Here is a 26,832-nt window from a genome sequence, read left to right on the forward strand (position 1 = left end):
AAGGGCAAGCGGTCAAAAGGCCAGTCATATCTGCCATGGGATAGAGGAAAGGGAAGAAGACTGCAGCAGGCAGCCCATTCCCAGGAACAGAAGCCCTCCACCGCTTCTGCCAAGTCCTCAGCATGACGCTGGGGCCGTACAAGCGGACTCAGGTGCGGTGGGGGGTCGTCTCAAGAGTTTCAGCACGCAGTGGGCTCACTCGCAAGTGGACCCCTGGATCCTACAAGTAGTATCCCAGGGGTACAGATTGGAAGTTCGAGACGTCTCCCCCTCGCAGGTTCCTGAAGTCTGCTTTACCAACGTCTCCCTCCGACAGGGAGGCAGTAGTGGAAACAATTCACAAGCTGTATTCCCAGCAGGTGATAATCAAAGTACCCCTCCTACAACAAGGAAAGGGGTATTATTCCACACTATATTGTGGTACTGAAGCCAGATGGCTCGGTGAGACCTATTCTAAATCTGAAATATTTGAACACTTACATAAAAAGGTTCAAATCAAGATGGAGTCACTCAGAGCAGTGATAGCGAACCAGGAAAAAGGGGACTATATGGTTTCCCGGGACAGATGCTTACCTCCATGTCCCAATTTGCCCTTCTCACCAAGGGTACCTCAGGTTCGTGGTACAGAACTGTCACTATCAGTTTCAGACGCTGCCGGTTGGATTGTCCACGGCACCCCGGGTCCTTACCAAGGTAATGGCCGAAATGATGATTCTTCTTCAAAGAAAATGGACGATCTCCTGATAAGGGCAAGGTCCAGAGAACAGTTGGAGGTCGGAGTAGCACTATCTCAAGTAGTTCTACGACAGCACGGGTGGATTCTAAATATTCCAAAACCGCAGCTGTTTCCGACGACACGTCTGCTGTTCCTAGGGATGATTCTGGACACAGTCCAGAAAAAGGTGTTTCTCCCGGAGAAGAAAGCCAGGGAGTTATCCGAGCTAGTCAGGAACCTCCTAAAACCAGGAAAAGTGTCAGTGCATCATTGCACAAGGGTCCTGGGAAAAATGGTGGCTTCTTACGAAGCGATTCCATTCGGCAGATTTCACGCAAGAACTTTTCAGTGGGATCTGCTGGACAAATGGTCCGGATCGCATCTGCAGATGCATCAGCGGATAACCTTATCGCCACGGACAAGGGTGTCTCTTCTGTGGTGGTTGCAGAGTGCTCATCTGTTAGAGGGCCGCAGATTCGGCATACAGGACTGGGTCCTGGTGACCACGGATGCCAGTCTGAGAGGCTGGGGAGCGGTCACACAGGGAAGAAACTTCCAGGGAGTATGGTCAAGCCTGGAGATGTCTCTTCACATAAATATACTGGAGCTAAGAGCGATTTACAATGCTCTAAGCCTGGCAAAACCCCTGCTTCAGGGTCAGCCGGTGTTGATCCAGTCGGACAACATCACGGCAGTCGCCCACGTAAACAGACAGGGCGGCACAAGAAGCAGGAGAGCAATGGCAGAAGCTGCAAGGATTCTTCGCTGGGCGGAAGATCATGTGATAGCACTGTCAGCAGTGTTCATTCCGGGAGTGGACAACTGGGAAGCAGACTTCCTCAGCAGACACGATCTACACCCGGGAGAGTGGGGACTTCATCCAGAAGTCTTCCACATGATTGTGAACCGTTGGGAAAAACCAAAGGTGGATATGATGGCGTCTCGCCTCAACAAAAAACTGGACAGGTATTGCGCCAGGTCAAGAGACCCTCAGGCAATAGCTGTGGACGCTCTGGTAACACCGTGGGTGTTCCAGTCAGTGTATGTGTTTCCTCCTCTGCCTCTCATACCAAAAGTACTGAGAATTATACGGCAAAGGGGAGTAAGAACGATACTCGTGGCTCCGGATTGGCCAAGAAGAACTTGGTACCCGGAACTTCAGGAGATGCTCACGGAAGATCCGTGGCCTCTACCTCTAAGACGGGACCTGCTTCAGCAGGGACCGTGTCTATTCCAAGACTTACCGCGGCTGCGTTTGACGGCATGGCGGTTGAACGCCGAATTCTAAGGGAAAAAGGCATTCCGGAAGAGGTCATTCCTACACTGGTAAAAGCCAGGAAGGAGGTGACTGCACAACATTATCACCGCATTTGGAGAAAATATGTTGCTTGGTGTGAGGCCAGGAAGGCCCCCACGGAGGAATTTCAATTGGGTCGATTCCTACATTTCCTGAAAACAGGATTGTCTATGGGCCTCAAATTGGGGTCCATTAAGGTTCAAATTTCGGCCCTGTCGATTTTCTTCCAGAAAGAATTGGCTTCAGTTCCTGAAGTCCAGATTTTTGTAAAAGGAGTACTACATATACAGCCCCGGTTGTGCCCCCAGTGGCTCCGTGGGACCTTAATGTAGTTTTGGATTTTCTCAAATCCCATTGGTTTGAGCCACTCAAATCGGTGGATTTGAAATATCTTACATGGAAAGTAACCATGCTACTGGCCCTGGCTTCAGCCAGGAGAGTGTCAGAATTGGCGGCTTTATCGTATAAAAGCCCATATCTGATTTTCCATTCGGACAGGGCAGAACTGCGGAAGCGTCCTCAGTTTCTGCATAAGGTGGTGTCAGCGTTTCACCTGAACCAGCCTATTGTGGTGCCTGCGGCTACTAGCGATTTGGAGGATTCCAAGTTGCTGGACGTTGTCAGGGCATTGAAAATATATATTTCAAGGACGGCTGGAGTCAGAAAATCTGACTCGCTGTTTATACTGTATGCACCCAACAAGCTGGGTGCTCCTGCTTCTAAGCAGACGATTGCTCGTTGGATTTGTAGCACAATTCAACTTGCACATTCTGTGGCAGGCCTGCCACAGCCTAAATCTGTCAAGGCCCATTCCACAAGGAAGGTGGGCTCATCCTGGGCGGCTGCCCGAGGGGTCTCGGCATTACAACTCTGCCGAGCAGCTACGTGGTCGGGGGAGAACACGTTTGTAAAATTCTACAAATTTGATACCCTGGCTAAAGAGGACCTGGAGTTCTCTCATTCGGTGCTGCAGAGTCATCCGCACTCTCCCGCCCGTTTGGGAGCTTTGGTATAATCCCCATGGTCCTGACGGAGTCCCCAGCATCCACTAGGACGTCAGAGAAAATAAGATTTTACTTACCGATAAATCTATTTCTCGTAGTCCGTAGTGGATGCTGGGCGCCCATCCCAAGTGCGGATTGTCTGCAATACTTGTACATAGTTATTGTTATAAAAAAATCGGGTTGTTATTGTTGTGAGCCGTCTGTTCAGAGGCTCCTACGTTTGTCATACTGTTAACTGGGTTCAGATCACAAGTTGTACGGTGTGATTGGTGTGGCTGGTATGAGTCTTACCCGGGATTCAAAATCCTTCCTTATTGTGTACGCTCGTCCGGGCACAGTATCCTAACTGAGGCTTGGAGGAGGGTCATAGGGGGAGGAGCCAGTGCACACCACCTGATCCTAAAGCTTTATTTTTGTGCCCTGTCTCCTGCGGAGCCGCTAATCCCCATGGTCCTGACGGAGTCCCCAGCATCCACTACGGACTACGAGAAATAGATTTATCGGTAAGTAAAATCTTATTTTTTCCCCTCCAAATTCTACACACAATACCCCATAATGACAACTTGAAAAAAGTACATGTACATAAGTATTCACAGCCTTTGCCAAGAAGCTCAGAATTGAGCTCAGGTGCATCCTGTTTCCACTGATCATCCTTGATATGTTCCTACAGCTTAATTGGAGTCCACCTGTGGTAAATTCAGTTGATTGGACATGATTTGGAAAGGCACACACCAGTCTATATAAGGTCCCACACTTGACAGCGCATGTCTGAGCACAAACCAAGCATAAAGTCAAAGGAAATGAAGACCTCCGAGACACGATTGTCTCGAGGCACAAATCTGGGGAAGGGTACAGAAAAATATCTGCTGCTTTGATGGTCCCAATGAGCACAGTGGCCTCCATCATCCGTAAATGGAAGAAGTTCGGAACCATCTCTGCAGCAATCCACCAATCAGGCCTGTATGGTACAGTGGCCAGAAGGAAGCCACTCCTTAGTAAAAAGCACATGGCAGCCCGCCTGGAGTTTGCCAAAATGCACCTGAAGGCCTCCCAGACCATGAGAAACAAAAGTCTTTGGTCTGATGAGACAAATATTGAACTCTTTGGCGTAAATGCCAGGCGTCATGGTTGGAGGAAACCAGGCACCGCTTATCACCAGGCCAATACCATCCCTACAGTGAAGCATGGTGGTGGCAGCATCATGCTGTGGGGATGTTTTTCAGCGGCAGGAACTGGGAGACTAATCAGGATAAAGGGAAACATGAATGCAGCAATGTACAGAGACATTCTGGATGAAACCCTGCTCCAGAGCACTCTTGACCTCAGACTGGGGCGACGGTTCATCTTTCAGCAGGACAACAACTTTAAGCACACAGCCAAGATATGAACATTGAACATCTCTGGAGAGATCTGAAAATGGCTGTGCACCGACGCTTCCCAAACAACCTGATGGAGCTTGAGAGGTGCTGCAAAGAGCAATGGTCGAAACTGCCCAAAGGTAGGTGTGCCAAGCTTGTGGCATCATATTCAAAAAGACTTGAGGCTGTAATTGCTGTCAAAGGTGCATCAACAAAGTACTGAGAAAAGGCTGTGAATACTTATGTAAATGTGATTTCTTCGATTTTTATTTTTAATAAATTTGCAAAAATCTCAAACTTATTTCACGTCATTATGGGGTATTGTGTGTACAATTTGGAGGGAAAAAAATAAATGTATTCCATTTGGCTGCAACATAACAAAATGTGGAAAAAGTGAAGCGCTGTGAATACTTTCCGGATGCATTGGATGTAGTGATAGGTGATAGGTGGTAGCGGTGAGCGGTGTTGGTATATAGATGTAGTGATAGGTGGTAATGGTGAGTGTGGTCAGTATATAAGAGGTGTCACATTTTGGGAGATGGACAGGAAATCTCTTAGCCTCACTAACAACATTTCTCCCAATGCAGAGGACCGCAGCCGCTTCCTGAGGTTTGTCACAGGGCGGAGCCGTCTTCCAGCCCCAATCAACATCTATCCAGATAAATCATCTGGGTGAGTAACGCAGCGCATGATGTAACGCGGTCACTTGGACATTCTCTCCCTTTGCTGACTTATATTCATCATGTGGGACAGTCATGTTATAACTGTAGCAACCAATCGGGGAACAACAGACATAAAATGACATCAAACGTAGCCAGTCTGTGGCCTAAACTGTTGCGGAACTACAAGGCACAGCATGCCTAAATCCAAGGTTTGATTGTTATATGAAATTAATTAATTAATATAATCCTGGCTCAGAATGTCTCCACTTCCGATAATGTGTTCTCTTGTCCACAGCTCTGATAACTCCCTACCAGAGTCATCAACATGTTCTAGCACCTTGTACCTTCCAAGCTACCCCAGGTAAGTGCCGGACTCACCTGCCCTCTTATCTCTTGTTCGCCCATGTCCTGTAATAGAATTACTTGGTTTATAATAACATTCATAAATATATGCACAATCTCACATACACTTTTCCATTCTGTATACATCTGTTACATAACCAAGAGTAAAACATTGTCCTCCGCTGTTGTCCAGTCTGGGATTTCAGAGGCTCTAGCCATCTAGTACATTTTCAGGCAGGAAGCCTCGGTGTGCTTGAAAAATGCCCCCTCCCCAATGATCCAAATGTAGTCATAATGTAAACATTTATAGAGTGATTGATTTATCACACCCAATCTCCTTTCTAAAGTGATACCCGTTATCGCACATATCGTGCCCATAGTAATCAGGTTAAGTTTTATAAAGGGTTAGGGCGCCTTCCTATCCTGGGGGGTAGCGAGTTGAAATGATACCACGCCCGTCAGCAAAAACAGAACGGGTGTGGAAGGGGGTGGAAAGAATTGAATACCGCCCATAGTGTCAACATTGAACTTATGTGTGTTGGGGGGGCAGGACCTTTGACTGCAAACCCTAATTCCAAACATAGTAAGAGGTGCTATCCTGCTGAGACTTGTAGTTCCACACAGAAAAATAGAAAATGCAGATGCACACTCTATAGTACTAAGCATTGCTAATCAGAATAATTATAGTACACTCAGCAATCTAACATAGAGCAAAATTGAGGTGCTTTGCATAATTTTTGGCCAAAAATATGGTCCCACCAACCGTTGACAGGTGACCTATTCTAGTGGGTCCCTAACGCGTCCAGGGCATGGGAGCCCCCAGGTCAGCACAGGCCAACCGCAATTCATCACACTAGTAAGAGGTTAAAGTATTACATTAAGTAAGAAGCAGAAGCTATGGGTTAAGAGTGTTACATAGGTAAGAAGTAATAATTAGAATGTTAAAAGGTGTTACATAGGTAGAAAAATAATAATTAGGTGCTAAAAAAGTGCTAGATTAAGTATTACAATGTGATGCGCCAAAGCAGCCATCCTAGTATGTCGATTAGAGAAATGCCGACATTCTGTGCGACACGCCAGCAGAGGGTTATGCTAAGTGAGGGTAGGTTTGGGGTAGACACTAGGCAGGATCCAGAATACACTGCTGGAACTGACAAACCCACTGTACAAGGTAAGCCACCGATAGACCACTAGGAACGTCTTGTCGACATTCCATCAGTGTCTACATGATAAATGGCGATGAGGTCAATAGTGACATGATGTTACAGCCATGTCAACATTCTCATGTCAATATTATGAATGTCAGCAATATATGCCACACCCCCAATGATCACAGTCTGTGTATATATATATATATATATATATATATATATATTTCTCTAACGTCCTAAGTGGATGCTGGGACTCCGTAAGGGCCATGGGGAATAGCGGCTCCGCAGGAGACTGGGCACAACTAAAAGAAAGCTTTAGACTACTGGTGTGCACTGGCTCCTCCCACTAAGACCCTCCTCCAGACTTCAGTTAGAATCTTGTGCCCGGCTGAGCTGGATGCACACTAGGGGCTCTCCTGAGCTCCTAGAAAGAAAGTATATTTAGGTTTTTTATTTTACAGTGAGATCTGCTGGCAACAGACTCACTGCAGCGAGGGACTAAGGGGAGAAGAAGCGAACCTACCTAACAGGTGGTAGTTTGGGCTTCTTAGGCTACTGGACACCATTAGCTCCAGAGGGATCGACCGCAGGACCCGACCTTGGTGTTCGTTCCCGGAGCCGCGCCGCCGGCCCCCTTACAGAGCCAGAAGCAAGAAGTGTTCCGGAAAATCGGCGGCAGAAGACTTCTGTCTTCAACCAGGTAGCGCACAGCACTGCAGCTGTGCGCCATTGCTCCTCATGCACACCTCACACTCCGGTCACTGATGGGTGCAGGGCGCTGGGGGGGGGGGGCGCCCTGAGGGCAATATAAGACACCTTGCCTGGCAAATCTACACCATATATAGTCCCAGGGCTATATATGTGATAAATTACCCCTGCCAGAATCCATAAAAAAGCGGGAGAAAAGTCAGCCGAAAAAGGGGCGGGGCTATCTCCCTCAGCACACTGGCGCCATTTTTTCTTCACAGTGCAGCTGGAAGACAGCTCCCCAGGCTCTCCCCTGTAGTTTTCAGGCTCAAAGGGTTAAAAAGAGAGGGGGGGCACTAAATTTAGGCGCAATATATGTATACAAGCAGCTATTGGGGGAAAAAAAAAAAAAATCACTCAGTTATAGTGTTAATCCCTGCATTATATAGCGCTCTGGTGTGTGCTGGCATACTCTCTCTCTGTCTCCCCAAAGGACTTTGTGGGGTCTTGTCCTCAGTCAGACCATTCCCTGTGTGTGTGCGGTGTGTCGGTACGGCTGTGTCGACATGTTGGATGAGGAAGGTTAAGTGGAGGCGGAGCAGAGGCCGATAAATGGGATGTCGCCCCCTGTGGGGCCGACACCAGAGTGGATGGATAGGTGGAAGGTATTAACCGACAATGTCAACGCCTTACATAAAAGGCTGGATGACGTAACAGCTGTGGGACAGCCGGCTTCTCAGCCCGCGCCTGCCCAGGCGTCTCAAAGGCCATCAGGGGCTCAAAAAACGCCCGTTACCTCAGATGGCAGACACAGATGTCGACACGGAGTCTGACTCCAGTGTCGACGAGGTTGAGATATATACACAATCCACTAGGAACATCCGTTACATGATCTCGGCAATGAAAAATGTGTTACACATTTCTGACATGAACCCAAGTACCACATAAAAGGGGTTTTATGTTTGGGGAGAAAAAGCAGCCAGTGTTTTGTTCCCCCATCAGATGAGTGAATGAAGTGTGTGAAGAAGCGTGGGTTCCCCCGATAAGAAACTGGTAATTTCAAAAAAGTTACTGATGGCGTACCCTTTCCCGCCAGAGGATAGGTCACGTTGGGAGATATCCCCTAGGGTGGATAAGGCGCTCACACGTTTGTCAAAAAAGGTGGCACTGCCGTCTTAGGATATGGCCACCTTGAAGGAGCCTGCTGATAAAAAGCAGGAGGCTATCCTGAAGTCTGTATATACACACTCAGGTTCTATACTGAGACCTGCAATTGCCTCAGCATAAATAGTGCTGCTGCAGCGTGGTCTGATACCCTGTCAGATAATATTAATACCCTAGGCAGGGATAATATTTTGCTAACATAGAGCATATTAAAGACGTAGTCTTATATATGAAGGATGCACAGAGGGATATTTGCCGGCTGGCATCCAGAATTAATGCAATGTCCATTCTGCCAGGAGGGTACTAGAAACCCGGCAGTGGACAAGTGATGCTGCCTTTAAAAGGCACATGGAGATTCTGCCTTATAAGGGTGAGGAATTGTTTGGGGATGGTCTCTGGGACCTCGTATCCACAGCAACAGCTGGGAAGAAAATTTTTTACCTCAGGTTTCCTCACAGCCTAAGAAAGCACCGTATTTTCAGGTACAGTCCTTTCGGCTTCAGAAAAGCAAGCGGGTCAAAGGCGCTTCCTTTCTGCACAAAGACAAGGGAAGAAGGAAAAAGCTGCACTAGACAGCCAGTTCCCAGGATCAAAAATCTTCCCCCGCTTCCTCTGAGTCCACCGCATGACGCTGGGGCTCCACAGGTGGAGACAGGTGCGGTGGGGGTGCGTCTCGGGAACTTCAGGGACCAGTGGGCTTGCCCACAGGTGGATCCCTAGGTTATGCAAGTAGTATCACAGGGATACAGGCTGGAGTTCGAGGCGACTCCCCCTCGCCGTTACCTCACATCAGCCTTGCCTGCTGCCCTCGGAGAAAGGTAGTACTGGCGGCAATTCACAAGCTGTACTTCCAGCAGGTGAAATCAAGGTACCCCTCCTTCAACAAGGCCGCGGTTACTATTCCAAAATGTTGTGGTACCGAAACCAGACGGTTCGGTGAGACCCATTCTAAAATTGAAATCCTTGAACACTTATATACGAAGGTTCAAGTTCAAAATGGAATCGCTCAGGGCGATTATTGCAAGCCTGGAGAATTTCATGGTATCACTGGACATCAAGGATGCTTACCTGCATGTCCCTATTTACCCTCTTCACCAGGAGTACCTCAAAATTGTAGTACAGGATTGTCATTACCAATTCCAGACGTTGCCGTTGGTCTGTCCCCGGCACCGAGGTATTTACCAAGGTAATGGCCGAAATAATTATCCCGTACTTGGACGATCTCCTTATAAAGGCGAGGTCCAGGGAGCAGTTGTTCGTCGGAGTAGCACTATCTCGGGAAGTGCTACAACAGCACGGCTGGATTCTGAATATTCCTAAATCGCAGCTGGTTCCTACGACGCGTCTACTGTTCCTGGGTATGGTTCTGGACACAGAACAGGATAAAAAGGGTTTCTCCCGGAGGAGAAGTCCAAGGAGTTGTTGTCTCTAGACAGAGACCTCCTAATACAAATACAGGTGTCGGTGCATCAATGCACGCGAGCCCTGGGAAAGATGGTAGCTTCTTACGAAGAAATTCCATTCGCCAGGTCCCATGCAAGGATCTTCCAGTGGGATCTGTTGGACAAGTGGTCCGGGTCGCATCTTCAGATGCATCGGCGGATAACCCTGTCTCCAAGGGCCAGGGTGTCGCTGTTGTGGTGGCTGCAGAGTGCTCATCTTCTAGGGGGCCGCAGATTCGGCATACAGGACTGGGTCCTGGTGACCACGGATGCCAGCCTTCGAGGCTGGGGGGCAGTCACACAGGGAAGAAACTTCCAAGGCCTATGGAAAAGTCAGGAGACTTCCCTACACATAAATATTCTGGAACTAAGGGCCATTTACAATGCCCTAAGTCAGGCTAGACCCCTGCTTCAACACCGGCCGGTGCTGATCCAGTCAGACAACATCACGGCGGTCGCTCATGTAAACCGACAGGGCGGCACAAGAAGCAGGATGGCGATGGCAGAAGCCACAAGGATTCTCCGATGGGCGGAAAATCATGTGTTAGCACTGTCTGCAGTGTTCATTCCCGGAGTGGACAACTGAGAAGCAGACTTTCTCAGCAGACACGACCTCCACCCGGGAGAGTGGGGACTTCATCCAGAAGTCTTCCAAATGATTGTACACCGTTGGGAAAGGCCACAGGTGGACATGATGGCGTCCCGCCTCAACAGAAAGCTACAAAGATATTGCGCCAGGTCAGGGGACCCTCAGGCGATAGCTGTGGACGCTCTGGCAACACCGTGGGTGTACCAGTCGGTGTATGTGTTCCCTTCTCTGCCTCTCTTACCCAGGGTAATGAGAATAATAAGAAGGAGAGGAGTAAGAACTATACTCATTGTTCCGGATTGGCCAAGAAGAGCTTGGTACCCAGAACTCCAAGAAATGATCTCAGAGGACCCATGGCCTCTGCCGCTCAGACAGGACCTGCTGCAGCAGGGGGTCTGTCTGTTCCAAGACGTACCGCGGCTGCGTTTGACGGCATGGCGGTTGAATGCCGGATCCTGAAGGAAAAGGGTATTCCGGAGGAAGTTATCCCTACGCTAATTAAAGCTAGGAAAGAAGTGAACGCAAACCATTATCACCGCATATGGCGGAAATATGTTGCGTGCTGTGAGGCCAGGAAGGCCCCAAAGGAGGAATTTCAGCTAGGTCGATTTCTGCACTTCCTACAGTCAGAGATGACTATGGGCCTAAAATTGGGTTCCATTAAGGTCCAGATTTCGGCTCGATCGATTTTCTTCCAAAAGTAGAACTGGCTTCACTGCCTGAAGTTCAGACTTTTGTTAAGGGAGTGCTGCATAGTCAGCCCCCGTTTGTGCCTCCCAGTGGCACCTTGGGATCTCAACGTGGTGTTGGATTTCCTAAAGTCGCATTGGTTTGAGCCACTGAAAACCGTGGAATTGAAATATCTCACGTGGAAAGTGGTCATGTTGTTGGCTTTGGCTTCGGCCAGGCGTGTATCAGAATTTGCGGCTTTGTCATGTAAAAGCCCTTATCTGATTTTCCATATGGATAGGGCAGTATTGAGGACTCGTCCCCAATTTCTCCCTAAGGTGGTATCAGCCTTTCATCTGAACCAACCTATCGTGGTGCCTGCGGCTACTAAAGGCTTGAAGGCTTCCAAGTTGTTGGACGTAGTCAGGGCCCTGAAAATGTATGTTTCCAGGACAGCGGGAGTCAGAAAGACTGACTCGCTATTTATCCTGTATGCGCCCAACAAGTTGGGTGCACCTGCTTCAAAGCAGACTATTGCTCGCTGGATCTGTAGTACGATTCAGCTTGCACATTCTGCGGCTGGACTGCCGCATCCTAAATCAGTGAAAGCCCATTCCACGAGGAAGGTGGGCTTCTCTTGGGCGGCTGCCCGAGGGGTCTCGGCTCTACAACTTTGCCGAGCAGCTACTTGGTCGGGGTCAAACACGTTTGCTAAATTCCACAAGTTTGACACCCTGGCTGAGGAGGACCTAGAGTTTGCCCATTCGGTGCTGCAGAGTCATCCGCACTCTCCCGCCCGTTTGGGAGCTTTGGTATAATCCCCATGGTCCTTACGGAGTCCCAGCATCCACTTAGGACGTTAGAGAAAATAAGAATTTACTCACCGGTAATTCTATTTCTCGTAGTCCGTAGTGGATGCTGGGCGCCCATCCCAAGTGCGGATTGTCTGCAATACTTGTATATAGTTATTGCCTAACTAAAGGGTTATTGTTGAGCCATCTGTTGAGAGGCTCAGTTGTTATCATACTGTTAACTGGGTATTGTATCACGAGTTATACGGTGTGATTGGTGTGGCTGGTATGAGTCTTACCCGGGATTCCAAATCCTTTCCTTATTGTGTCAGCTCTTCCGGGCACAGTCTCCTAACTGAAGTCTAGAGGAGGGTCATAGTGGGAGGAGCCAGTGCACACCAGTAGTCTAAAGCTTTCTTTTAGTTGTGCCCAGTCTCTTGCGGAGCCGCTATTCCCCATGGTCCTTACGGAGTCCCAGCATCCACTACGGACTACGAGAAATAGAATTACCGGTGAGTAAATTCTTATTATAATATGCTGTGAATGTTATTCATATATTAACTTACATATTTGTTTTGATATTTTGCTTCTTACTCAACCCTTCTGGGGTGTCTGTTCTATGTCGGCCCTCCCTCCAGAAGAGATACACACTGTACATTTCCACCTGTACGATAGATGCAGCTATTACATACAGTAGTTATATAAATACAGAGGGACAGCACATTGCTATTATATTATCTGCTGGTGCTCCTGGCACCGTGTGATGGTTGTTCTGTCTTTCAGTGCCAAGATCTGCGAGGAGAAGCTGCGCTATGCCGCCTACAACTGTGTCGCCATCGATACGGATATGAGCCCATGGGAGGAATGAACAGATTGGGTCTGGAGCTGCAAAGAGTTAATTCATTACTGCATCCAATATAAACGTTTAATGAGGCTGAATGCATGGAGCAGAGTCTGCGTCACTGTATAGATGTCCTGGGCAGACAGAATTCATGACATTATATTTTTATATGGCTGTGGCACTATATTATGAAATGGAAGAACTAACTATACCTGCTTGTGGTGAATGATTGCGCCCGCTGTCACGGATGGCACACACGGTCTATGCGCAAGTTGGTCTTCACCACTGGCATATGCGTTGCTGGCACTCCCTGCTGATTGGTCCAGCACAGTATTTACGACCGTCCTATAAACAGGGGCATATATGCTGTATTAAAGCGATGAGATCAGTGTCTAGTTTAGTTATAATAGATGAGGTTGGATTTCGTCACTGCGGCACTGGGATTGGTAACTGTAGCCCAAAGATGGGAGTCCCCTATTGCCCAATATCAGCTTGTGTGGCCAGGACTATTGCTGAATGCATTGTCTTCCAGACATAGGTCTAATCGTATTGTAATAAGCTCAATATCTTAAACGTAATATGAAAACCCCTTACCTCCTGGCGTCAGTCGCTGGACTGATCAGAGCTGGGATCTGAGTGAATATGCTTTGGGTCATCTGTGGGATCATTAAATGGCAGATGAGATTTCAGATCACTGTGTTGATATCTGTGTAATTCTAATCTAAGGACAGAGCAGGCCATTAAATTGGTCAGGTCAGACAACGCGGTTACAGTGGGGCTTTAGCTGGAAGGGGGTTTATGTTTTTGTGATGACCTAACGCCCAGGTATTTGCCCCTGCACGTGTTTGAACTTGGGGGGTCATTCCAAGTTGATCGCTAGCTGCCGTTGTTCACTGCGTAGCGATCAGTGAAAAAAAAACGGTTAATCTGCGTATGCACCGCAATGCGCACGCGCGTCGTACGGGTACAAAGTCCTTTGTGGTTTTGCACTGGTTCTAGCGACAGTTCTAAATGCACAGCCGATCGCAAGGACATTGACATGAAGTGGGCGTTTCTGGGTGGCAACTGACCGTTTTCAGGGAGTGTTTGGTAAAACGCAGGTGTGGCAAAAAAAATTCAGGCGTGGCTGGGCGTTCGATGAGCGGGTGTGTGACGTCAAAAGCCGTCCCTCCGTCGTTAAAATCAACGCACACGAAGAGTAACTACAGGGCTGGTCTTGTTTTGCACAAAAAGATTTTGCAGGCGCTCTGCTGCACAGGCGTTCGCACTTCTGCATAGCGAAAATACACTCCCCGGTGGGCGGCGACAATGCGTTTGCACGGCTGCTAAAAACTGCTAGCCAGCGATCAACTCGGAATGACCCACTTGGTACATATCACCCATGTCAGGGGCCAGATTGGTCAGTCTGTCTCTCCTGGTTGGGACTCCGTGCTATAAATCACTCATGGCAGGTGGACAGATCTGACTGTCTGTTTATCCTGCTTGGAACTTTATTGGTAATAAATATTGGATGGAGAAGACACAGACGACACAGACAATGATTAGTCACCAGCATGTCACCCGTACCGAGCCCCGAAATACGAACCCTTCTGCATTATGTGGAATTCTGTTCCTGAGAGCAGCAGAATTCCAGTCATTATAACAAATGTGTACCTTCACTGTCTTACCAGCAGAGGGAGACAGACGCTGGGATATATTGGAACAAGAACCAGAAGAAAAGCTTACCTATATCTAGTTTTCTCTAACGTCCTAGTGGATGCTGGGAACTCCGTAAGGACCATGGGGAATAGCGGGCTCCGAAGGAGGCTGGGCACTCTAGAAAGATCTTAGACTACCTGGTGTGCACTGGCTCCTCCCACTATGACCCTCCTCCAAGCCTCAGTTAGATTTCGTGCCCGGCCGAGGTTGGATGCACACTAGGGGCTCTCCTGAGCTCTTAGAAAGTTATAGTCTTAGAATTTTTTTTTTTTCAGTGAGACCTGCTGGCAACAGGCTCACTGCAGCGAGGGACTAAGGGGAGAAGAAGCGAACTCGCCTGCTTGCAGCCGGATTGGGCTTCTTAGGCTACTGGACACCATTAGCTCCAGAGGGATCGACCGCAGGCCCAGCCTTGATGTTCGGTCCCGGAGCCGCGCCGCCGTCCCCCTTACAGAGCCAGAAGCAGGAAGATGGTCCGGAAAATCGGCGGCATGAAGACATCCTGTCTTCACCAAGGTAGCGCACAGCACTGCAGCTGTGCGCCATTGCTCCTCATACACACTTCACACTCCGGTCACTGAGGGTGCAGGGCGCTGGGGGGGGGCGCCCTGAGGCAGCAATAAAAACACCTTGGCTGGCTAAAATACCTCAATATATAGCCCATGGGGCTATATATGAGGTAAATACCCCTGCCAGAATCCCAAAAAAAGCGGGAGAATAGGCCGCGAAAAAGGGGCGGAGCCTATCTCCTCAGCACACTGGCGCCATTTTTCCCTCACAGCTCGGCTGGAAGGAAGCTCCCTGGCTCTTCCCTGCATTTCTACAGTACAGTAAGAGGGAAAAGAGAGGGGGGGCACTAAATTGGCACTGTATACAGTATAAGCAGCTATTAGGGACATAACTCAGTTAGTCCCTGTATATATATAGCGCTCTGGTGTGTGCTGGCATACTCTTACTCTGTCCCCCCAAAGGGCTTTTGTGGGTCCTGTCCTCTATTTGAGCATTCCCTGTGTGTGTGGAGTGTGTCGGTACGGCTGTGTCGACATGTTTGAGGAGGATAATGATGTGGAGGGGGAGCAGAAGCCTTTAGCAGAGATGTCACCCCCTGCGGGGCAGACACCTGAGTGGATGGTATTATGGCAAGAAATGAGTACACGTATAGACTCCTTACATAAAAAATTTGACGACGTGCCGACTGTGGGACAGCCGAGTCTTCAGCTCGTGCCTGTCCAAGGGTCTCAAAAGTCATCAGGGGCTCTAAAACGCCCGTTATCTCAGGTGGCACAAGTAGATGTCGACATGGATACTGACGCCAGTGTCGACGACGATGAGTCAAATTTAATGCCCGTTAAGGCCATTCGCTGCATGATTGAGGCAATGAAAGAGGTGTTAAATATTTCTGATTTACATCCAGGTACCACAAAAAAGGGTATTATGTTTGGGGAGAAAAAACTACCTGTAGTTTTTCCCCCGTCAGATGAATTAAATGAAGTGTGTGAAGAAGCGTGGGCTTCCCCTGATAAGAAATTGGTGATTCCTAAGAAATTACTAATGGCGTTCCCTTTCCCGCCAGAGGATAGGTTACGTTGGGAAACACCCCCGAGGGTGGATAAAGCGCTCACACGTTTGTCAAAAAAGGTGGCACTACCGTCCCAGGATACGGCCGCCCTTAAGGAACCTGCTGATAGAAGGCAGGAGGCGATCCTGAAGTCTGTATATACACACTCAGGCATTATACTCAGACCAGCGATTGCGTCAGCTTGGATGTGCAGTGCTGCCGCTGCATGGTCAGATAACCTGTCAGAAAATATTGACACACTAGACAGAGACACGATCCTGTTAACAATTGACCATATCAAAGACTCAGTCTTATACATGAGAGATGCACAGAGGGAAATCTGCCGGCTGGCATCTAAAGTAAGTGTACTATCTATCTCTGCTAGGAGATGCTTATGGACTCGCCAGTGGACTGGAGATGCAGATTCCAAAAGGCACATGGAAGTTTTGCCTTATAAAGGGGAGGAATTATTTGGGGATGGTCTCTCCGACCTAGTTTCCACAGCAACGTCTGGGAAGTCAGCATTTTTACCCCATGTCCCCTCACAGCCTAAGAAGGCGCCATTTTATCAGGTTCAGTCCTTTCGATCCCAGAAAAACAAGCGGGGAAAAGGAGGGTCTTTTCTGTCAAGAGGCAGAGGCAGGGGAAAAAGGCTGCAGCAAACAGCAGGTTCCCAGGAACAAAAGTCCTCCCCCGCTTCCTCTTCCAAATCCGCCGCATGACGGTGGGGCTTCACAGGCGGAGCCAGGTACGGTGGGGGCCCGCCTCAGGAATTTCAGCGATCAGTGGGTTCGCTCACAGGTGGATCCCTGGATCCTTCAAATAGTATCTCAGGGATACAGGCTGGAATTCGAGGCGATTCCACCCCGCCGTTTCCTAAAATCCGCCTTGCCGATTGCTCCCTCAGACAGGGAGGCAGTGCTAGCGGCAATTCACAAGCTGTATTCCCAGCAGGTGATAATCAAGGTACCCCTACTTCAACAAGGCCGGGGTTACTATTCCACACTATTTGTGGTACCGAAACCGGACGGTTCGGTGAGACCCATTTTAAATTTGAAGTCCTTGAACACATACATAAAAAAATTCAAGTTCAAGATGGAATCGCTCAGGGCGGTTATTGCAAGCCTGGACGAGGGGGATTACATGGTATCCCTGGACATCAAGGATGCTTACCTGCATGTCCCCATTTACAATTCTCACCAGGAGTACCTCAGATTTGTGGTACAGGATTGCCATTACCAATTCCAGACGCTGCCGTTTGGACTCTCCACGGCACCGAGGGTATTTACCAAGGTTATGGCGGAAATGATGATACTCCTTCGAAAAAAGGGAGTTTTAATTATCCCATACTTGGACGATCTCCTAATAAAGGCACGATCCAAGGAACAGTTGTTAGTGGGAGTAGCACTATCTCAGGAAGTGCTGAGCCAGCACGGTTGGATTCTGAATATCCCAAAGTCACAGCTGGTCCCCACGACACGTCTAATGTTCCTGGGAATGATTCTGGACACGGCCCAGAAAAAAGTGTTTCTCCCGGAGGAGAAAGCCAGGGAGTTGTCTTCTCTAGTCAGAGACCTCCTAAAACCAAAACAGGTATCGGTGCATCACTGCACGCGGGTCCTGGGAAAGATGGTAGCTTCTTACGAAGCAATTCCATTCGGCAGGTTCCATGCCAGAATCTTTCAGTGGGACCTGTTGGACAAGTGGTCCGGATCGCATCTTCAGATGCATCGTTTAATAACCCTGTCTCCACGAACCAGGGTGTCTCTTCTGTGGTGGCTGCACAGTGCTCATCTTCTGGAGGGCCGCAGATTCGGCATACAGGACTGGGTCCTGGTGACCACGGATGCCAGCCTACGAGGCTGGGGGGCAGTCACAAAGGGAAGAAATTTCCAAGGACTATGGTCAAGTCAGGAGACTGCCCTTCACATAAATATCCTGGAACTAAGGGCCATTTACAATGCCCTAAGTCAAGCAAAATCCCTGCTCCTACACCAGCCGGTGCTGATCCAGTCAGACAACATCACGGCAGTCGCCCATGTGAATCGACAGGGCGGCACAAGAAGCAGGACGGCGATGGCAGAAGCCACAAAAATTCTCCGATGGGCGGAGAATCATGTACTAGCACTGTCAGCAGTGTTCATCCCGGGAGTGGACAACTGGGAAGCAGACTTTCTCAGCAGGCACGACCTCCACCCGGGAGAGTGGGGACTTCATCCAGAAGTCTTCCAAATGATTGTAAATCAATGGGGTCGTCCACAGGTGGACATGATGGCGTCCCGCATAAACAAAAAACTAGAGAAGTATTGCGCCAGGTCAAGAGACCCTCAGGCGATAGCGGTGGACGCCCTAGTGACACCGTGGGTGTACCGGTCAGTGTATGTGTTCCCTCCTCTGCCTCTCATACCAAAGGTACTGAGAATAATAAGAAAGCGAGGAGTAAACACAATTCTCGTGGTTCCGGATTGGCCAAGAAGAGCGTGGTACCCGGAACTTCAAGAGATGATCTCAGAGGACCCTTGGTCCCTGCCGCTCAGACAGGACCTGCTACAGCAGGGCCCCTGTCTGTTCCAAGACTTACCGCGGCTGCGTTTGACGGCATGGCGGTTGAACGCCGGATCCTGAAGGAAAAGGGCATTCCGGAGGAAGTCATTCCTACGCTTATTAAAGCCAGGAAAGATGTTACGGCAAAACATTATCACCGCATATGGCGGAAATATGTTGCATGGTGCGAGGCCAAAAAGGCCCCAACAGAGGAATTTCAACTGGGTCGATTTCCGCATTTCCTGCAAGCAGGAGTGAATATGGGCCTAAAACTAGGCTCCATTAAAGTACAGATCTCGGCTCTGTCGATTTTCTTTCAAAAGGAACTAGCTTCAGTACCTGAAGTTCAGACATTTGTGAAAGGAGTGCTGCATATTCAGCCCCCATTTGTGCCTCCTGTGGCACCTTGGGATCTCAACGTGATGTTGAATTTCTTGAAATCACATTGGTTTGAGCCACTAAAAACCGTGGATCTGAAATATCTCACGTGGAAAGTGGTCATGTTATTGGCCCTGGCATCAGCCAGGCGAGTGTCAGAATTGGCGGCTTTATCATGTAAAAGCCCTTATCTGATTTTTCATATGGATAGGGCAGAATTGAGGACTCGTCCCCAGTTTCTCCCTAAGGTGGTGTCAGCGTTTCACCTGAACCAGCCTATTGTGGTGCCTGCGGCTACTAAGGATTTGGAGGACTCCAAGTTGCTAGACGTTGTCAGGGCCCTGAAAATATATGTTTCCAGGACGGCTGGAGTCAGAAAATCTGACTCGCTGTTTATCCTATATGCACCCAACAAGCTGGGTGCTCCTGCTTCTAAGCAGACTTTTGCTCGTTGGATTTGTAGTACAATTCAGCTTGCACATACTGTGGCAGGCCTGCCACAGCCAAAATCTGTCAATGCCCATTCCACAAGGAAGGTGGGCTCATCTTGGGCGGCTGCCCGAGGGGTCTCGGCTTTACAACTTTGCCGAGCAGCTACTTGGTCAGGGGCAAACACGTTTGCAAAATTCTATAAATTTGATACCCTGGCTGAGGAGGACCTGGAGTTCTCTCATTCGGTGCTGCAGAGTCATCCGCACTCTCCCGCCCGTTTGGGAGCTTTGGTATAATCCCCATGGTCCTTACGGAGTTCCCAGCATCCACTAGGACGTTAGAGAAAATAAGAATTTACTCACCGGTAATTCTATTTCTCGTAGTCCGTAGTGGATGCTGGGCGCCCATCCCAAGTGCGGTCTATCTGCAATACTTGTACATAGTTATTGTTAACTAAATCGGGTTATTGTTGAGCCATCTGTTGAGAGGCTCTATCGTTTCATACTGTTAACTGTGTTTCATATCACGAGTTGTTCGGTGTGATTGGTGTGGCTGGTATGAGTCTTACCCGGGATTCAAAATCCTTCCTTATTGTGTACGCTCGTCCGGGCACAGTACCTAACTGAGGCTTGGAGGAGGGTCATAGTGGGAGGAGCCAGTGCACACCAGGTAGTCTAAGATCTTTCTAGAGTGCCCAGCCTCCTTCGGAGCCCGCTATTCCCCATGGTCCTTACGGAGTTCCCAGCATCCACTACGGACTACGAGAAATAGAATTACCGGTGAGTAAATTCTTATTTTTTTTTTTATCCATAGGAGTCTTTAAACTGAATGCGTACAGTGGAGCCATATGGTGGGCTGGGCAAAGATCCATGGGAATGCAGCTTATTAAGAACCAGTGAGATCACTGTACCTTAGGCTACAGCAATGTAACACTCTCCTTGCTAGGCTGATTTCTTATAAATGTTGGTGTGGACCGCTAAATGGAATTGGTGCATTTTGCTTTTCTAAAAGACTAATATTGGGGCATGAGACACAAGTAAAAACAGTTTTCAAGGGATTGTCAGAGAACAAAATGTAAAGTAAAATACCAGTAACAAATACTGTGTATAAAGAAAACACAGCGGGGAATTATTACATTTTTACTTCTAGTGATTTATTTGACCTTAAATGAGAGTCTGGGGCTATAACAACAGCCAAGATACCTAGGCTTGCCATAATAGCCCTTTAATCCAGGACACTGGTGATGCTTTTCGGATGCACGGATTGAATAGCGCCGGGAGGGAGCTCCCAGAGCTATTCAATTCAACGTGTCGTCATCCCTGACTAGTGGATTTCTTTCTTCTCCTGGGGTGCGAGCAGAAATCCGACAAAACTTTTTTTTTGTTTTTTTTGTTTAGTCCAGCAGAACCAGCCTTCCCTGACATGACAGCAGGCAGAATTGAATAGCACCAGGAGCTAATTCCCGGCACTATTCAATCTACGCTGAATTGAATCGAGCCCCATGAATGGGCTTTGCAGGCAGACGCTTTGGTTTAAGTCCCCTTTCCAGCCATCTCTGCTGATGCATCGCCTTATTCTCATATCATCTCTAATGTGCATAAGAAGGTTTTACAGCAAATCGTTGCTGGGTTTTATACGCAGTCTTGTTTCAGTTTGTTGTGTGTATTTTGTCTTGTATTTATTTTAGCCCCCAGTGGCGATGATGACTGATTTCAGGAGCAATGGGCCTGTTTAGATAACGTGTTGTGTGATTCGGCCCTAACCCGTGTAAATGTCTGAAGTATGCTTAAAAAAAAATTATGTTGCTGATTTATGTTGCAACATGTTGAACATGTTTGACATGAAGGGGGTACTTGTTCTTTCTTTGAAGTCTTTGTGTTAGGATTAGATTTTATTTTTCTTTAGAATACGTATGTCCCAGTATTTTCCAGCTGTATTCACCTGGCCTGAACTAGAGAGCAAGTGAGGCCAATACCAAACAATAGTGTTCATTTTATAAGAGTATTGTATATAAGCCCAAAGAAATTGCATTTGTTTGTGTAACTACCACAAAGACAAGGGTATACAATGTATAGTGGTCATGTGAATGGGATCTATAGTATATGCTGGTCACTACTTTATACTGGTCATCTGAATGGGATTTTTATTATATGCTGGTCACCTTTTTATACTGATCACATGAATGGGATCTATATTATATGCTGGTCACATTAATGGGATCTGCATTATATATTGATCAATACTGTATACCGGTCACCTGAATGGGATCTATATTATATGCTGGTCACTATTGTATACTGGTCACCTGAATGGGATCTGTATTATATTCTGGTCACTATTGTATACTGGTCACCTGAATGGGATCTATGCTGGTCAATATTGTATACTGGTCACACGAATGGGATCTATATTATATGCTGGTCACTATTGTATACAGGTCACCTGAATGGGATCTGTATTATATTCTGGTCACTATTGTATACTGGTCACCTGAATGGAATCTGTATTATATTCTGGTCACTATTGTATACTGGTCACCTGAATGGAATCTGTATTATATTCTGGTCACTATTGTATACTGGTCACCTGAATGGGATCTATGCTGGTCAATATTGTATACTGGTCACACGAATGGGATCTATATTATATGCTGGTCACTATTGTATACAGGTCACCTGAATGGGATCTGTATTATATTCTGGTCACTATTGTATACTGGTCACCTGAATGGAATCTGTATTATATTCTGGTCACTATTGTATACTGGTCACCTGAATGGAATCTGTAATATATTTTGGTCACTATTGTATACTGGTCACCTGAATGGGATCTATGCTGGTCAATATTGTATACTGGTCACACGAATGGGATCTATATTATATGCTGGTCACTATTGTATACAGGTCACCTGAATGGGATCTGTATTATATTCTGGTCACTATTGTATACTGGTCACCTGAATGGGATCTGTGCTGGTCAATATTGTATACTGGTCACCCGAATGGGATCTATATTATATGCTGGTCACTATTGTATACTGGTCACTTGAATGGTATCTGTATTATATGCTGGACACCATTGAGTACTGGCCATTGTGTTTTCTATTATATTATTTATGTATTTATTTTTATTTACTACCAATTATTTATACAGTACACACATATTTTACAGCACTTTACAGAGAATATTTAGCCATTCTAAAATGGCAAAGGTTGTTTATTAGAGTGTTCATGGATACATGGCTGGTACAATCTAAGGCATCAGTGTTTCACATACTGTACAGTAGAACTGGAAATTTATCAATCTATCAACTACTTTATGGAGCTGCTTCAGATGTGGACAGAGTGTCGTCCTGCACTGCAAAGTACCGATGCCACACAGGACACAGTGATTGACAGTGCGATGCCGCTTGGGGAAGATCCGATACTGTTCCCTTGGACGCAATTTGGATCAGTACTCGAGCAGGAAGCATGACGCCCCCTGCTGCATTACCTTATCAGAAGCATCAGCAATAGCAACTCCAACCGTCTGGATCAGGACCCATGTTCTTATTTATCACATCGTCTACATAATTCACATGGGATGTAGTCGTGATCCAGGCAGTCATATTAGAGACGCCGGAATCCTGACACTATTCGGAATGCCGTTACCGGCATCCCGAATAGGTAGACATCCCGGCGTCTGAATCCCGACAGCCAGGATGCCTAACGTCCTGACACTGCGCCGCTGAAGTGGTAAGCCGCGGGTGGGGGGTTGGTGTTAGGTTTAGGCTCCGGGGTTGGGGTCATGCTGCGCCCCGGGAAGTTAGGGTGCGGGAAGGGGTGGGGGCTTAAGGTTAGACACACCCTTACGCGGGTTAGGCTGCAGGCTAGGAGGATTAGGTTTGGCCAGTGGGGACGGGGGGTTAGGTTTTGCCACTTACGGGGGGAAGGTTAGGGTTATGCACTAAGGGGGTGGTTAGGGTTAGGCAGCGGGTAGGGTGGTTAAGGGGGTAAGGGAGAGGGTATAGCACCCCTGTCGGCTTCATCGGGATCTTGACGTCGGTATTTCGAACGTCTGGATCCCGACCGCCGGCTTTCCATACTGATCCCATTCACATGATTCTCTGAAAGAAGGCAGATGTCTGCTTGATTGATTATATGCAGCATAATAGTTTTTTCTCTAACGTCCTAAGTGGATGCTGGGGACTCCGTCAGGACCATGGGGAATAGCGGCTCCGCAGGAGACAGGGCACAAAAGTAAAAGCTTTAGGATCAGGTGGTGTGCACTGGCTCCTCCCCCTATGACCCTCCTCCAAGCCTCAGTTAGATTTTTGTGCCCGGCCGAGAAGGGTGCAATCTAGGTGGCTCTCCTAAAGAGCTGCTTAGAGTAAAAGTTTTGTTAGGTTTTTTATTTTCAGTGAGTCCTGCTGGCAACAGGCTCACTGCTACGAGGGACTTAGGGGAGAAGAAGTGAACTCACCTGCGTGCAGGATGGATTGGCTTCTTAGGCTACTGGACACCATTAGCTCCAGAGGGATCGAACACAGGCCCAGCCATGGAGTCCGGTCCCAGAGCCGCGCCGCCGACCCCCTTGCAGATGCCGAAGAGTGAAGAGGTCCAGAAACCGGCGGCAGAAGACTTTTCAGTCTTCATGAGGTAGCGCACAGCACTGCAGCTGTGCGCCATTGTTGTCAGCACACTTCACACCAGCGGTCACTGAGGGTGCAGGGCGCTGGGGGGGGGCGCCCTGGGCAGCAATGAAATACCTATACTGGCTAAAAGATACATCACATATAGCCCCTGGGGCTATATGGATGTATTTAACCCCTGCCAGGTCTCAGAAAAACGGGAGAAAAAGCCCGCCGAAAAGGGGGCGGAGCCTATTCTCCTCAGCACACAGCGCCATTTTCCCTCACAGAAATGCTGGTGGGAAGGCTCCCAGGCTCTCCCCTGCACTGCACTACAGAAACAGGGTTAAAACAGAGAGGGGGGGCACTTATTTGGCGATATGATTATATATATTAAGATGCTATAAGGGAAAAACACTTATATAAAGGTTGTCCCTGTATAATTATAGCGTTTTGGTGTGTGCTGGCAAACTCTCCCTCTGTCTCCCCAAAGGGCTAGTGGGGTCCTGTCCTCTATCAGAGCATTCCCTGTGTGTGTGCTGTGTGTCGGTACGTGTGTGTCGACATGTATGAGGACGATGTTGGTGAGGAGGCGGAGCAATTGCCTGTAATGGTGATGTCACTCTCTAGGGAGTCGACACCGGAATGGATGGCTTATTTAGGGAATTACGTGATAATGTCAACACGCTGCAAGGTCGGTTGACGACATGAGACGGCCGGCAAACCAATTAGTACCTGTCCAGGCGTCTCAAACACCGTCAGGGGCTTTAAAACGCCCATTTACCTCAGTCGGTCGACACAGACACGGACACTGACTCCAGTGTCGACGGTGAAGAAACAAACGTATTTTCCATTTGGGCCACACGTTACATGTTAAGGGCAATGAAGGAGGTGTTACATATTTCTCTGACGTCCTAGTGGATGCTGGGAACTCCGTAAGGACCATGGGGAATAGCGGCTCCGCAGGAGACCGGGCACATCTAAAGAAAGCTTTAGGATCACCTGGTGTGCACTGGCTCCTCCCCCTATGACCCTCCTCCAAGCCTCAGTTAGATTTTCTGTGCCCGACGAGAAGGGTGCACACTAGGGGCTCTCCTGAGCTCTTTGTGAAAGTTTTAGTTTAGGTTTATTATTTTCAGTGAGACCTGCTGGCAACAGGCTCACTGCATCGAGGGACTAAGGGGAGAAGAAGCGAACTCACCTGCGTGCAGAGTGGATTGGGCTTCTTAGGCTACTGGACATTAGCTCCAGAGGGACGATCACAGGTTCAGCCTGGATGGGTCACCGGAGCCGCGCCGCCGGCCCCCTTACAGAGCCAGAAGAGCGAAGAGGTCCGGAAAAATCGGCGGCAGAAGACTTTCCTGTCTTCAGATAAAGGTAGGCGCACAGCACAGCAGCTGTGCGCCATTGCTCTCAGCACACTTCACACTCCGGTCACTGAGGGTGCAGGGCGCTGGGGGGGCAGCGCCCTGAGACGCAATAAATCGATAGAAAACCTTTTATGGCTAAAATAAATGCATCACATATAACTCCTGGGCTATATGGATGCATTTAACCCCTGCCAAAACATACAAGAAAACGGATGATAAGGACGCCGAGAAAGGGGCGGAGCCTATCTCCTCAGCACACTGGCGCCATTTTCCCTCACAGCTCAGTTGGAGGGAAGCTCCCTGGCTCTCCCCTGCAGTCACTACACTACAGAAAGGGGTTAAAAAAGAGAGGGGGGCACAAATTAGGCGCAGTATAAACAATACAGCAGCTATAAAGGGAAAAACACTTATATAAGGTTATCCCTGTATATATATAGCGCTCTGGTGTGTGCTGGCAAACTCTCCCTCTGTCTCCCCAAAGGGCTAGTGGGGTCCTGTCCTCTATCAGAGCATTCCCTGTGTGTGTGCTGTGTGTCGGTACGTTTGTGTCGACATGTATGAGGAGAAAAATGATGAGGAGACGGAGTAGAGTGTCTGTAATAGTGTTGTCACCCCCTGGGGGGTCGACACCTGAGTGGATGTACTGTTGAAATTGCGTGACAGTGTCAGCTTTGTATAAAAGACAGTGGTTGACATGAGACAGCCGGCTACTCAGCTTGTGCATGTCCAGACGTCTCATACAGGGGCTCTAAAGCGCCCGTTACCTCAAGACGCCGACACGGATACTGACTCCTGTGTCGACGGTGAAGAGACAACCGTGATTTCCAATAGGGCCACACATTGCATGATTGAGGCAATGGAAAAAGTTTACACTCTTCTGATAATATAAATACCACCAAAAATTATGTTTGGTGAGGAAAAACTTCCTGTAGTTTTCCTGAATCTGAGAAATAAAATGAGGTGTGTGATGATGCGTGGGTTTCCCCCCGATAACAATTGATAATTTCTAAAAAGTTATTGGCAGTATACCTTTTCCCGCCAGAGGTTAGGGTGCGTTGGGAAACACCCCCTAGGGGGGATAAGGCGCTCACACGCTTGTAAGAACAAGGGTTCTACCCTCTCTTGAGATGGCCGCCCTTAGGGATCCTGCTGATAGAAAGCAGGAGGGTATCCTAAAATGTATTTACACACATACTGGTGTTATACTGCGACCAGCAATCGCCTCAGCCTGGATGTGCAGTGCTGGGTTGGCGTGGTCGGATTCCCTGACTGGAAATTTGATATCCTAGATAAGGACAGTATATTATTGCCTATAGAGCAATTAAAAGATGCATTTCTATATATGTGTGATGCACAGCGGAATATTTGCCGACTGGCATCAAGTATAAGTGCGTTGTCCAATTATACCAGTAAAGTGGTCAGGTGATGCGGATTCCAAACGGCATTTGGAAGTATTGCCTTAAAAAAGGGGATGTACCCCAGGTCGCCTCTCAAAATAAGACGCCGTATTATCAGGCGCAGTCCTGGTTGG

The 26,832-nt window shown here is 48.2% G+C and overlaps 1 protein-coding gene and 1 long non-coding RNA gene across 3 annotated transcripts in view; both read left to right on the forward strand.

The window, feature by feature from the left end:
- Positions 1-13,401, forward strand: part of HECTD3 (HECT domain E3 ubiquitin protein ligase 3) — a 152,879-nt gene extending 139,478 nt beyond the window's left edge. For both annotated transcript variants that reach the window (XM_063939433.1, XM_063939432.1), the window contains exons 20-22: positions 4,962-5,046; positions 5,332-5,397; positions 12,655-13,401. In XM_063939433.1, coding sequence (XP_063795503.1) covers positions 4,962-5,046; positions 5,332-5,397; positions 12,655-12,739 — 236 coding nt within the window. In that variant the 3' untranslated portion in view covers positions 12,740-13,401. The remainder of the gene's footprint in view (positions 1-4,961; positions 5,047-5,331; positions 5,398-12,654) is intronic.
- Positions 13,402-20,052: 6,651 nt separating this feature from the next.
- LOC134957475 (uncharacterized) overlaps positions 20,053-26,832 on the forward strand; it is a 52,314-nt gene continuing 45,534 nt past the window's right edge. Inside the window, exon 1 of the long non-coding RNA XR_010186611.1 lies at positions 20,053-20,217. This is a non-coding gene — a long non-coding RNA (uncharacterized LOC134957475). The remainder of the gene's footprint in view (positions 20,218-26,832) is intronic.

The sequence above is a fragment of the Pseudophryne corroboree genome, chromosome 9 (genome assembly GCF_028390025.1).
Source record: "Pseudophryne corroboree isolate aPseCor3 chromosome 9, aPseCor3.hap2, whole genome shotgun sequence".
In the NCBI taxonomy this organism is placed as follows: Eukaryota; Metazoa; Chordata; class Amphibia; order Anura; family Myobatrachidae; genus Pseudophryne; species Pseudophryne corroboree.